The sequence below is a fragment of the Chlorocebus sabaeus genome, chromosome 19, assembly GCF_047675955.1.
Source record: "Chlorocebus sabaeus isolate Y175 chromosome 19, mChlSab1.0.hap1, whole genome shotgun sequence".
Lineage (NCBI taxonomy): Eukaryota > Metazoa > Chordata > Mammalia > Primates > Cercopithecidae > Chlorocebus > Chlorocebus sabaeus.
In genome coordinates, this window is record NC_132922.1 from 19858078 (window position 1) to 19871746 (window position 13669).

Genomic DNA, 13669 nt, shown 5'->3' on the forward strand with positions numbered 1-13669 from the left:
ATCTTGATAATCTGCAATTTACAGATTTCCTGATATATTTAAGCATCACCAACACACTCATACACATCAATGAGGGGACACTGCCATTAGAATGGCTCAGCTCCAATGGAGAAGAAATCTGACTGGATTAACTTGCATCATGCTCCAACTTCAGCCAGGAAATGTTAGGGCAGAATACTGTAACGAATAAAGAGGAGAGGGGGAAATAAAATAAGGCAAACGAAGAGATACAGGGTAGACTACAGCTCTTACTTCTCCAACAGGTTATGAGTCTATAGCTGCTATTTATTTCTTCCTCTTTTGACTATACTTTTTTGTTTCATTCAGTCAGGGATTTTTGACTAATAGGGTTACCCAAACCTTCATTCCTGAGATATTTGGAGGATTGGGATTTTCTAAATCTTCTCAATCTTCCCAGATATCAGCACTCTATACATAATTTAGTCTCTTTTCTGATTAATACCTTAACTCTCACAAAAGAGACCTTAGTAATGCTACAAATTCAACCAGCATTGTAATTTTGCAATTTGAATAATTAATCTCCAAGTACTAGTTTGGATTTAAGCACAGAGATTCACTTATCCTGGACACAAAAAGACCCTGTATTTTATTCTATGCCCACAGGTCAGTTTCTGGGTTTGAGCTGATGCCCTTCACTTTAAAATAGCTAATGAAGCCAGGCGCGGTAGCTCACGCCTGTAATCCCAGCACTTTGGGAGGCCAAGGCAGGCAGATCACCTGAGGTCAGGAGTTCGAGACCAGTCTGGCCAACATCTCTACTAAAAATACAAAAATTAGTCAAGCATGATTGCATGTGTCTGTAATCTCAGCTACTCGGGAGGCTGAGGCAGGAGAACCGCCTGAACCCAGGAGGCAGATATTGCAGTGAGCTGAGATGGTGTAATTGCACTGCAGCCTGGGCATTGCAGTGAGACACTGTCTCAAAAATATATATACATAAAAATACAATTAAAAAAATAGCGAATGGAATCAAAGTAACCATTCTAACTCAGTGGTCCTGGCCTGCTTTATCCACTTTATTATTTTTTTGAGACAGAATCTTGCTGTCACCTAGGCTGGAGTGCAGTGGCACAATCTCAGCTCACTGCAAACTCTGCCTCCCAGGTTCAAGAGATTCTCCTGCCTCAGCCTCCAGAGTAGCTGGGATTACAGGCACCCATCACCATGCCTGGCTATTTTTGTTTTGTTTTGTTTTGAGATGAAGTCTTGCTCAGTGGTGGTCACCTCTCTTAAAAATCAAAGTCCTGGTGGGATAGAACGAGCTTGCATTGCTCAAATCTCAGCCACAGGGCATGAGGCTGGAGTACTATCATCTATAATTCCAGTGACACCACATGAAATACGAAGGAGCAGCTTTCTAAAGGATAAGTGGGGATGTATCATTAAAGGAAAGGGGAAGTGATTTTTGGCAAGCCAAAGCAATGGATGTCCACTATACCTATATTTACATGATGGGGAGAAGAACCTACAATAAAGGAGTAGTCAGCAAGTTGAAAAGAAAATGAAAATTATTATAGCACTTAAGGGAAGAGTGTTTCAAGAAGCTGGTGGGAGTTATCTGTGCTGCTGAAAGTTCAGATAAGATGCATGTGTAATGGATTTACCAATGAAAAGGTCACTATTGACCTTAATTGCAGTGACATCAGAATAATTCAAGGATTTTTTTAAAAAGTGACTTCTCCCTGCTCTCTGCCTAATGTGGATACTGCAATAGAGTCTTGGATTAACATCAGTCAAGAACTAGAATAATCTTTGATCAACCTTAAAATCCTAAAATTCTGGTAATCCAAACAAACTCACTTGAAGGAGACATGCTTAAAAAATTAAGGAATAATTACTGAGCTCTGAGTTTTTCAAACAAGTAAAGGTATAGCAATCTGTCAACTTGAGTAATGAATGATTTATATTTAATATTTATGAACATAAAAGTGGGTATTTTTAATCATTTGATAAAACAGGCTCAGTGTTGAATAACTTGCCAAGGTCAAACAGTAAGCACTATATTTAATTTAAAAAATTCTTTATTTAAAATAAAGTTTAAAAGTAATGTGGGTAGTGTAAAATATTAATACACAAATGTATAAAGTTGAAAGTGTCATGTAATCTACACTGTTCAAAGAAAGCTGTGAATAGACTTTTTTATGCATTTATAAACATAAGCACACACATTTTAAAATGATTTCACACTGTACACTTTTCTATCAGTAGCTTGTTTCGCCTAATGTATCATGGCCATTTTTCCATACACAATGAATGTACTTTATTCATTTTAATAGATACAAGATTTTCCTATATGGCTGAACCATACCTTAACCTATCCTTTAACGACAGACATTTAGGTTTTCTATTACTTTCTACTATGTCATTTTTATGCTTCTGTGGTATCTTAAATATTCTCTCAGTTCCTGTTTCATTTTGTCTTCCACTTTGGAAAGTAATTTCAGTGACCATGACCTAGTTTAATAAATACTTGGATCTGTCAAGTTTCAAAGTTGGTAGATGTTATCAGTCTGGATTCAATTTCAAGTAATAGAAACCCAACTCAAAAGTAACTTAAGCAAAAAAGGGTATTTATTGGTTCACATAACTGAAAAGTCCAGGGGATATACTAGCTTCAGGCACGGTTGGATCCAGGGGCACAAACGTTGTCATCAGGATTCAAGTCTCTCCATATTTTGGCTCTACTTTCCCCTGCACTGGCTTCATTCTCTACATGGCAGGCCCTGTTGGTTTGAGGTTTTCATCCTACAAAGCTAAAGCACCTCAGTAAAGAGAGCTTCTCCTCCACAGTTCAGATGGATTTGCTGATTGATGAGGTCTGAATTACACGTCCACCCACAAAGCTCAAGGTTGGGTCAGACTGTCCAAACCACAGACTGAAAATAGGAAGAGGTGGTTTTAAGAAACATCAGGGAGTTGTTACAATGAGATGGAACGGATGCTGGGCAATTAAAAACTACTGATGTCCAGGATAAGAACAGATATGAAAATGTCTAGGATAAGAACACATATGAAAAAGCTTAATCTCCGCTTAAGAAGTTGAATGGTAACAGCTGGCATGGTTTCTTCCTTGGTTATAAAAGTATTCTAAAAAAACACCAGGAGAGATAAGTTTGTCCTGTCCTCAGTAAGTCTGTAATCCATTTGAATGAGATAATAATCAAGTCCAATAGCATACTTCGGATGAAACCACAGTTTCAATACAAGTAAACTCAGTGGTCATGAGTCTGAGAGTCCAACTGTCCTGCTGATGTGAAGCAAGACAACTAGCCTCCTACATCAAATAATTTTGTGAGGCAATTTGAGTCGGCGGTAAATTTTAAGTACAGTGGAAACTGTTCTTCTTTTGCCAGGCTGAACTGGTACAGTTGTGTGTGTACTGGTGAATCGGACTCACTTCTGTACTACTGAAGAAGAGAAATGGACACAGCTTTCGATCTGCTGTATTCCTTCCAGACCTGATAGATGAGGTTCCAGGTGCTGAAAATGATCAAATACATACAGGAATAGAGGCTAACTCTGCACTTAAAAATATCTTTAAAAAAGCTTCTGGTCAAGTAGTATACAACATGGTCCTTCCTGTTGTGAACACTGAGTCCTAGCAGGTGAGGTGGGGGTTGTTTCTATTAAAAATCCTTGTTGTATTGGGCACAAGATAGACTAAAACTGGCTGTAGTCTTCTCAAGGTCAGTGAGTCTAACTGCAGCAACATGTGAAAAGGGCAGGCAAGAGCTGAGTCACGAAAATAGACAAGCAGGGCAGCTTCAGAAAGGCCAGCCATACCAATAGCCAGAATATGATCTGGAAGAACAGGCAGATCAATAAGGAAGCTCTGTAAATTAGTTTTTACCCTGGGTACTCAGGGGTTAATCCATAGGGCTTACTCTGGATACAGTTTTCTGATCTTACAGAGCCAGTCAGGTACATCAGCTTTCAGTTTCTTGCTCATCTGCCAAAGAACTTTCAGCTCAGGAGAAGGCCTTATCCTCAATCAGACTTGAGGTTCTGTTTAGGAGTCTATGCTACATCTGGGAATGACAGGGTCAGCAGAGCCAGTTGTCAAAGTTGGCCCTACTTTCTTTGGTAATCAAGTCGTCATCTTTTTTAACTCAGCCGATCTCTGAGAATCATCTTACAAGCAAGCCAAGGCCTCAGATTGGTTGAATGATGCTGTTCAAAGATTTAGATGAGATCTGAAGCATGGAGACATGGAGATAGTAGGCAAACTCCTAGGTTTAAGTTTTAGGTTTTTTGCTTTTCTAATCACCAATTCTTATATACAATGTATATTTTAGACTCTTGAGCAGATGATCATCTTCATCTTAAGTCATTCATTTTGAATGAGTTGGCAGGATTAGAGGGATTGGCAGTATAGATCAATGTCTTTTTCTGTAAAGCATAGGAAAAATCAGAGAGGAAAAAAGCTGACAATTTGAAGATAGTAGAAAATTGAAGATAATTTCTTCTTAACAAATAATAGTTGTATATACCAGCAGGCTAATCATCCAGATTTTATTTTTATTTGTTGAGGATGAGCAGTCTACAGCAACCAGACTTAGGCCTTGTTTGACAAGATATAGAGTGGAGTCATGTAATCACAACTGGCCTAGAGAGAGAGGATATAAACTATCCCCAATGTTTAACCAGTGCATTCATTCGAGTAGCTCAGGATAGCTGGCCTTTAAATTGACTGGGAAGTAAAGGATGAGTTTTCTCATGACACATATCAAAATCTCCTTGTTCAACATGATCCGGTCTGAGAGTCCATAAACTGAATCCTTCCTGCTGAAACAGATAAGTTGTCTTAATGTCTGTTACAATGCCTGCCTTAAATATATATCATGGCAAAGAATGACGTCAGCTGCTCTGAGTCAGTGTAAAATGACAGTATTAAGACTGTTGTGGTTCCACTAAAATATCCACAAGGACAAAAGCTCTTAAGTCTACTGATAAAATCCTTAGCTGCAGTCTTCATAGATTTTGTTTTTCAAATCAGTCTGCTTCCAGCAAAAGGGCAGGCAATAAGCTATCTGAAATGCCCAGCAAGTAAGCTATCATGGCCTGCTCAAAGGGCCAGCCTCCAACTATCCCTACCACCTACAGTTGGTGGTATCAGACATCAAAAGATTCATCTTAAAAGAACATCTCTCGGCACAAGGCAGAGCAATTAAAAAAAAAAATCTATTATTGGATAGAAGAAACTTTTCCAAATGGTTTCATTTTAAATCACATGAGGAGGGGTGTTCAAAGATTGTCTCTTGAAGATCAACTGTTAAAAGTGAGCTGAGTAGTCATAATAATTCTGGAGAATAGGCAGATATGCCAGTGATGAAGAAAAAATAATTTTTTTTTTTTTTTTTTAAGGTTATTAGCTCATTTATCTTGGAAACAGTAGTTAAACTGAAAAAAAAAACCAAGGGGCAATAAAACTGCTACTGGTTGAGTCATACAGTGATGTGTAGTTTGGAAAAGATGATGATAGATATTGAGCCCCTTTAGGAAATGTTGCCAGTATTTGAATTCGGCTTTCATAGTTATCTCTTGTACATGAAGTAGAGTACCATGGCTGATAACAAGAGGTCAAATGTACAAGTTGCTCTAATATGCCCTCAATGAGGCACGAGCTTCAAAACCCGCTTGCTGGCAATTCAGGTATCCATGGAGGGTCAAGACTTCAAAGTCATGTACTTCAAGTACCAGTAGAGCATCTGGTGTTTGTGAAAGAAGTTGCTTAAGGGAGTCTGTCAGTGTAGGGTGCATAGAATTGTTCTCTGGCTATATCCCATTCTAGGAATCACTGGATATCCATCTGGAGTGGAGGGCTGTTAATCTAGGTTCACTTGACACCACTTTCAGCCCATGATCATTCCTGGGGTCAAAGACATGCCTGTCTTCTTGCACTTTTCTAAGTTCACACACAGTATTTCTAAGAATGTTCAGCATCAACTGAACATGAACTGTGCTGAGTGGAGGTACAGAAAAGATTGGAATGCCATTCAGGTCAAACATATTGCTGTCTGGGGCAGTGGTTTTCAAACTGTGTTCTGGAGAGTTCAAGGTGTTGTAAGGAAGTCCCCTTAGGTGTCACCACGGTGGTAAAGGAAGATAGATAGTTGTAGCAGGCTTCAGGCCCCTACTCTTGCTTCACTGCTTCATCCAAAGCAGCTTCACTTTTACTCTGGGCTTCTGCAGTTTTCACTCAAAGGGCTTCATGGCCACAAAGCCTTTGGAAAACCAATGATCTAAGAATAAGTCGGTCACAAAATGCTGAAATACAAAAAATAGGTCACAGAAAGCAGAAACTGTAAGCAAAGCCTGTGGTAAACCAAGGTGTTTTCCTATTCTTTCCCTAATATGGACCACATTACAGGTTGGAGTCAGAGCTCATTGGCTATAAATTTTGATTGCCTGCAACTGGGCTTGTAACTATCAGAGAACAAGGCTAATGATTTTTGGTTGCAACAGCACTGGGGGTTTTGCCCAAGGTTGCAAAATGCATCCAATTCTTTGTATTACTCCAAGAAGTCCATGGCTGGATGACTTCTCAGACGTTGATAAATCTGAAGAAAATATCTCCTTAACCCTTTTCTCCCCTTCCCAACCTCCTTAACCCACCTGAGATGCAATGCCCTTGAAGTAAAGTTATGGTACAATTCTAGGGACACAGAAGTATATTGCTAAATGTCATAGAATTTATCCAATTTGGGGTGAATTAACTTTCCTCTATTCCTTTCCTATGTCTCCCCACACATCTTCTAAAGATTCCCTTGACAGAAAATAAAGGTAATTGTCAAGATGCAAGACTTTCAGATGACAGAGACATACTAATTCAAGCAGTTAATAACAAGGTATGAGAAAGGGGGATTTTGAAGATGCTGTTTATTCTGGGGTGTCCAGGGCAATCTGTTGGCAATCAGGAAGCACTGGCTATACTGCTCTAAAGCAGTTTCTGCATTCCATTAGATGGAATGATGCAAAAAATACCCTTTTGTGTTTGATTAAACTTAGGACACAATGGGTTAAACAGCAAAATGGAACTCTTTGCTACAAGTCTTTTTTTTTTTTAATTAGACTTCTGAATTTAAGCACGGAAGCAGTAGTAATTTGCTGCGAGTCTCCTGAGATCCTTTAATATACTATACCTCAATGTAGACTGGGGGAAGGGACATATCTTACATACTTCACTATCTTAGCAGATAACACCTTTCTCTATGTCATATTTATACACACACACACAAACAATACTACCTTTAAAAAAAAAAACCAGGTGGCTCATTTTGTGTAAATACTAGTTTGCAGAGACAGGACCATAGATAAGCTTTTAGGGCCCAGGAGTATTAACGTCTTAAATGCCCTTAAACCATGGGATATTGCCATAGGATTCTGGTCTAGATGTAGCTATCATGTGATCACACTTAAGACATCCTATGTGACTAGGGGCACCAGATCAGGAAGCTGGAAAATTTCCTGAGGTTCCCAATACCCAGTCATTTTAACACTGTGGGTAATTCAAAGGAGAATACTGGACTGGGAGTCAGAAAACCTGGCCTCTACCACTTTCACAGCTGTGTCACTTTCGATAACTGCTTAAGTTTTAAAATTTACATTCCCTCATTTGCAAAAAAAGATTATAATTCACTCTTATTTTGACAATTGAGATAAATGTATGTACAAGTGCTTTGAAACTGTAAAGTGCATTATGAACAGAGGGGATTTACCATAGAGGTTCTACCTTGATGTATCAAGAGAAGCCTTTTCTGGAATCTGATGCAGCCTTGTGAGATGCTTAGGTAAGGGGACTCCTTGGTAGAATTTCTTACATTTGTGTAAAAAGTTCTGGTTCCTGAGTAATTCCAAAGAAGATGCTATGAGGAGTTCACTGTGCCTTTGATTTGATCCCAATGGGTCAGAATATGTTTTCTCATTCAGTAGGCTACTACAGGATTTGAAGTAGAAAAAACAGGGTCCAGTGACCTTCATGGGATCCTAGATGTTCATGAATTTCAATCATTTGAGATTGTGGGGTATGGTCCAATGCTGCTCTCAAAAAGATGTTCCCTTTCTTCAGAGAGCATTAATAACTAAAAAATCCCCTGGTCCAAATTTATTATGTGTCTCTGAAGGCTTTAACTGAAGAAATGAAATGCACACTCATGGAACAAACTAGGCCTTTGTTGTGATAAAACAGCTTTAGCTATTTGGCTTGAGGACTCTGACTTCACTATAAAGGGCTGTGCTGAATCTGGGTAGAACAGGACAGGAGTGGAGGTAAAGGCCACATCATGATGGCTGAATGCCTCCTGGGTCACAGTGGTCCACTGGAATGGGTGTCTTCTTCAGTAGTAAGGTGGTAGGAATCATCTCGGGCAAAAATCCGGGTACCAGGTCTGTAGGCTGATGGAATAGCACAGGGAAGGTAGTCAGAAGGTCCAGGTGAACACTCAGCAATCAGGAGGCACAGGACTAGAAGGGGCAGGGACAAAACAGGTAAGATAACAAATGCATGGAATTACAAACACAGGACTCTAAGTGGGTCTGCTGTCAGCACATCAGTAGCCTGATGGCTGTTAATTCTTGATGAGCCTGGCTTAGGCAAAGACAAACGATAAATGAAAACAAACAACAACAATCCAAAAAAGAACACACAAAAGCCTGATTAACACTCTCAACTTGTGGGAACTGTCTCAGTGAAGCAGCAAACAGAAACTAAGCCTCATACTTTGGGAAAGTAATCTGATCGGATTCAGGGTACTGGGCATTTTTTGGTGGGGAGAGGAAGTGGCTCCACAAGTGGCATAAAAAGAAGTGAGATTTTAAGTTTATATACCAACAATAAAACAAAGGAGATAATTGCCCCTCTTCCTCTTCCAATGCCTTCCTCAAATTGTCTTATGACTGTCTCCTTTTAAAAAGCTGTCCTTTCACCTTAACAAGATTTCATCTCAAGTAGGAGAAAATAAGGTCTTGGTCCTTCTGTATGTAACACCCCACTCAATATATTGGTTTCTTCTTATGTCTGAGGGCTCCCTGGATCAAAATTTAGAATCAAAAAACATTAAAACATAAAGAAACATGACCCATATCTAGCGACTTTTCTTCTCATTAAGAGTAATTTTAGTTATCACATAGCAATTAAGAAAACACTGAGTGGTTATTCTGATAGCCTGCTCTCTAAACTCCTCCTTCCTAACAAATGTTTCATGATATGTTGTGGAGTATGTGGGAAAGATGCACTAAACAAGGACTCTGCTTTCAAGGAGTCTGCTATCTGCAAAGACAGAAAATGCAGGCAAGTAACTATTTTACAGGATTCTGTATACAGATAGAAGATACATAACAAAATGTCATAAAACTTAAAAGTTCTATTCTGGCTAGTTAGGAGACTCATGGAAAAGAGACCATAAGAGTTGGATACTGAAAAAATGGCAGTTTTGACAGATGAAAAGCCAGAGAGGAGCATTTCCAAAGTAGAAAGAAAGTATGAACAAAAGTGCAGAGACGGTAAAGAAAAAGGCATTTTGGAAAATGGCAAGTACCATAATTCACTTTGGATGGAGTGTCCTCAGTTTCCACTGAGGCTCTGGACAGAAACTCAGGTCTTCTAATTCCCAGTAACAGTGCTGGTGGTAGTGCTTGCTCAGTCGTCTCTTTTCTCACAGCAAGGTCAACAGTCCCAAAATTCAAAAATAAAAAAAAATCTACCTCCAGTGTTCCTGCCACATCCTGATAAGCTCTTTCGGGTTCCAAGTCCAGTTCTTGAAAACGTGGAAATCTGGAGTCAACGGCTGTGGCTACACTGAAAGTTATCTGCTCCAACTATTGTAGAACACTGTAGTGAAATCTTTTCAACCTCCAATCCTGGACATCTCATGTTTTGCCACAGAATTTCAAGCTTTGAGTTCCAGTTGTTTTTTTTCCTCCTTTCTGCTGAGGAAAGCATCTTATCACCACAGTCTTAAGAGTCTTTTGAGGTACATCCAGATTTAATTACAAAAGAGCAAAAAGACCAACACTTTTTTCCTCCAAAACAGTCATTTCTCTGGAAGTGAGATTATTTGTCTCTGCCCTTTAGGAAAAGGGAATAGTCAATTGATTTTTTCAGACATTTGAATGAAATAGCATAACTGGCTAACATCTAATCAGACAAAATACACTTAAATGTGTTTGTGTTCACTTGCTCAGGGCTGTACCACTTGGTGAGCACCACTCCACAAAACGAAAATGTTTGAAATCCAATTGTTCAAACATTTTTATAGTGTTTGCTGGATAATGGCCTGAAATTTGATAAAAGCAGCTGACAATTAACAAAGAAGCAAAAACTAGCATCTTGGACATCTTAGTATTACACTTGCAAGCAATTAGAACACAAGGAGGGCCAAGGTTAAAAAGTTAAGCTTTGAATCACTTCCAAATCTACTGATTTTGAGGTTCCGCAGTAGTTCTAACAAAACTTTTCAGAGAATGTTAACCTTCGATTAAGAAAGAAAAAAACCCCAAACATCTTCAGGAATTCCATGCCAGGTACAGTCTCTTCCAGTGAGCCCACTTGCTAAAAGTCCACGTGCACCATTAATTAGCTGGGCTTGGCAGCACCATGTGAAAAGCCTATTCACCACCAACCACACAGACTAGACACGTAAAGTAGGATCAAGTAACGGATGACAACCATGGTCGTGGAATATGGTCAATGAGAGTCAGAAAGGTAGTCAGGCACCGGTACAAGCAGCAGAAAAAAGTTGCCGGGCCAAAGATTAAATAGGCTTATTTAAATAGGATGCTACAGAACACATCCACTCCTAATTGCAGCTGCTTTACACTGGGTGCCATTGTACCATATGCATCAGCCACCCTTCAGGCACCCCATGGTGAAAGAAAAGGATTCAGAATAGAAGCCAAGCAGGGGACTGTTGTTACCCCGAATATCCATTATGCATAGAAACAGCTCACATATCCCAGGGACTCAAACAGGGGCTTCAAATTGGTTGTGAAGGGTCCCAAATGACATCTAGGCCTCAGTTTCCTCTCTGTAGCATGAAGAAATTGTGATTCTTAACTTTCTGGGTCACAGCCCCCTTGGAAAACTTGCTAGCGATGGATCATCATTCCCCTAAAACGCACATTCCCACAAATTCCCATCATTCCCCCAAACCACACATTCCCACAATTTCAGGGAGTTTGGGGATCCCCAACTCCAATCCAAGGTTTCCAGGTTCAAAACCCAAGGATTGGGGAACTGCTAAGTTTTCTTACAACTCAAAAAAAATTACAAACAATAACCATCCTTTACGTACACCCACGCTTTAGAGTTTACAAAGCGCTTTCAACCCCACACACATTGATAGGCAGAGGAGGAAACTGAGGCGCAGAAAAATTACAGAGTGACTCGCCTAAGGTCACTCCGCCAGCTGGTGGCTAGGCCCGGAAGCAAACCCACCTCTTCCGACTCCGGAGCTCGTCTCCCCACCCCGGGGCTGCCGCCAGAGCTCCCGCCCCTCACTAAGGCGGCATAAGGAGGAAAAGGCAAAGTAGAAATCCCACAACCAACCATCCTCCGGCCCCCTCCTGCCCCCCCAACTGGGTCCTTGCAGGCCCCGAAGGGTGGCGCCAGGCCTCCAAGCCGGCCCCGGCCACCCCCGCCTCCCCGGCCGCTCCAAATCCCGCGGCCGCTGCCGCCGCCGCCTCCCCCGGAGCGGGGCGGAGCAGCTGCCCGCCGCCGCCGACCACCCGGACGACTCCTCGTCGAATCGCAAACGCATAGGCCGCCGCCCGAGTTCTGCGTACGAGAAGAAAGACGCGGCGCGAGCGCCAACGGCCACCGGGCGCGCGCCGCGGCGGCCGGGCCTGCGCCCCAAGAGCTGGATGCCAGAGCAGGAGAAAGAGCCGCCAACCGATCGCTCGATCGACCGCACGCCCGTTCCTTCGCCCTACCAGACCCGGGAGGGGGGGAGGGCGCGCCAGGGCTTCTTCGAGTTAGGGGCCTGACTCCCCGGCGACGAGACAAGATGGCTCCTCCGGTCCGCACCGCAGCTACCGTCCCGGCTGCGTCGCTCGGCCCGCCCCCGGTACTGTTTCTTTAAATGGCGGAGAGGGTCAGGAAAGCAGGAAGAGAGGCTCACGCCCTCACGTGACAGGGGCGGGACCGGCCAACCAAGATCCGGTCACATGGGGACACATAGTCCGCCAATCAGGAGGCTGTACATCAGGGCGGGGGCGGGAGGAGCTGCAGCTTTGTGATTGGCTGAATGCTCCGCGGAGGCCTCGGGGGCTTGGGGCGTCGGGGAGTGTGCGAGGTGGCCGGGGCTGTGTGCACTAGCGGAGACAAAGCGGTGTCTGTGGTGTCTGTGACGGCGGCGGCAGAACAGCTCTAAACGCCGAATTTCGTGTTGCTGAGTCCTGTCACCATCTCATCTAGCGCGGCGCGCGGGCGGCGGCGGAGGCAGCGGCGGCGGCGGCGGAGGCGGCAGCAGCAGCACATGGTTCCAAGAGCGCGCTGCGGCTGTTGGGTTCCAATTCCGCGGGGAGGGACAAAGGCAGTTGTGAAATCCGGGTAGTGCCCGGTCAGGTGGTGCGCTCGCCACTGCCCTCGATCTGGTCCTTGAAAACCGGGAGTAGCTCCTCTTCGTGAGGAGGCTGCCACGGGACCGAGGCCCGGGAAGGGCCTGGGAGGCTGAGGCTGTTGTCTGAGGGACGTGGGGGCAGGGCGCGGCCTGCCCGAGGTGCTGTGGGCGGGTCATTTGTGAGGTGTTTTTGTGGGCCAAGTGTGAGGTAATCTGACCCCCACCCTGAACTGGGTTTGGTCAGGCTTTGAAAAAAGAAGGCTTTGGAAAAAGAAGTCGTCAGTGCCTAGGAACTTTTTCAGTTGGGAGGTGGTGAAGCTGCAACTTGCGCCGTATAACACTCCATCGAGATCTTGGTCGCCGGTCTTGGGCCTTTTTAAGAATCCTGGCATCACGTGTGGCGAAGACATGGCTGATCAGTTTTCTGACAGAAGTGGGTAAATTTCCGGATTGGTAAATTTCCTGACAGGAAATTTCAGGGAACCAAAAAAGGCTCGAAGAACATGAAGATGGAGCAGTCATAAACCGCCCACTCAAGGACCATCTCCTTCAGGACCATCCACACGAGACTCAGATTGTCTGAATTGAGCTATCGCAACTTAATGCTAAAAGCTCCTTAAAACTACAGATTTATGACATAGTTCCTTCCAAAATATTACATCGTAATCATTGAGAAGATTAAAAAAAACACTTGAAGGAATTGTAGTTTTAAACATCTCTTTGCATATATTTTGGATAGTTACTAGGTTACTTTTAACTGTCATTAAGGAGCACAGACTTACTGAAGCTTTACTGGACGGAATCCTGGGAAACTGATTTCATTATAAGGTTATATTTCCCAGTTAGTGGAGACCTCATTGCAGTCATGGCTTTCACAAATTACAGCAGTCTGAATCGAGCCCAGCTAACCTTTGAATATCTGCACACAAATTCGTAAGTATCCTTTAGGTGCCACTGAGGTAAACAGTAACTCGTTCCGTGATATTATATGGGAATCGTTTCCCCAGAAAATTTTGCTTTTTTGCTTTTTGAGATGTATCCCACTGGAGTGAAATGTATCACTGGATATCTTGAGCTCTGTATTGAAGAAC

General features: G+C 42.6%; 2 protein-coding genes and 1 long non-coding RNA gene across 5 annotated transcripts in view; 1 reads left to right on the top strand and 2 right to left on the bottom strand.

The window, feature by feature from the left end:
• Nucleotides 1-2570: 2570 nt before the first annotated feature.
• On the bottom strand, nt 2571-8322 carry LOC103223177 (uncharacterized). 2 transcript variants are annotated; one of them, XR_493709.3, is made up of 2 exons: nt 7754-8322; nt 2571-6288 (listed from the first exon to the last, which is right to left on the bottom strand). It is a non-coding gene; the product is annotated as an uncharacterized lncRNA (long non-coding RNA). The 2 variants fall into 2 exon arrangements; XR_012089490.1 differs by having other exon boundaries at nt 7740-8322.
• Nucleotides 8323-9684: 1362 nt separating this feature from the next.
• On the bottom strand, nt 9685-12195 carry TUG1 (taurine up-regulated 1). Its single transcript, XM_073007111.1, has 2 exons — nt 12162-12195; nt 9685-11984 (listed from the first exon to the last, which is right to left on the bottom strand). The coding sequence occupies exons 1-2, from the start codon at nt 12193-12195 to the stop codon at nt 11518-11520; spliced, it is 501 nt and encodes a 166-aa protein (XP_072863212.1). The 3' UTR covers nt 9685-11517.
• Nucleotides 11966-13669, top strand: part of MORC2 (MORC family CW-type zinc finger 2) — a 44342-nt gene continuing 42638 nt past the window's right edge. For both annotated transcript variants that reach the window (XM_007975427.3, XM_038007602.2), the window contains exon 1: nt 11966-13511. In XM_007975427.3, the coding sequence (XP_007973618.3) occupies nt 13444-13511 (68 nt within the window). In that variant the 5' untranslated portion in view covers nt 11966-13443. The remainder of the gene's footprint in view (nt 13512-13669) is intronic.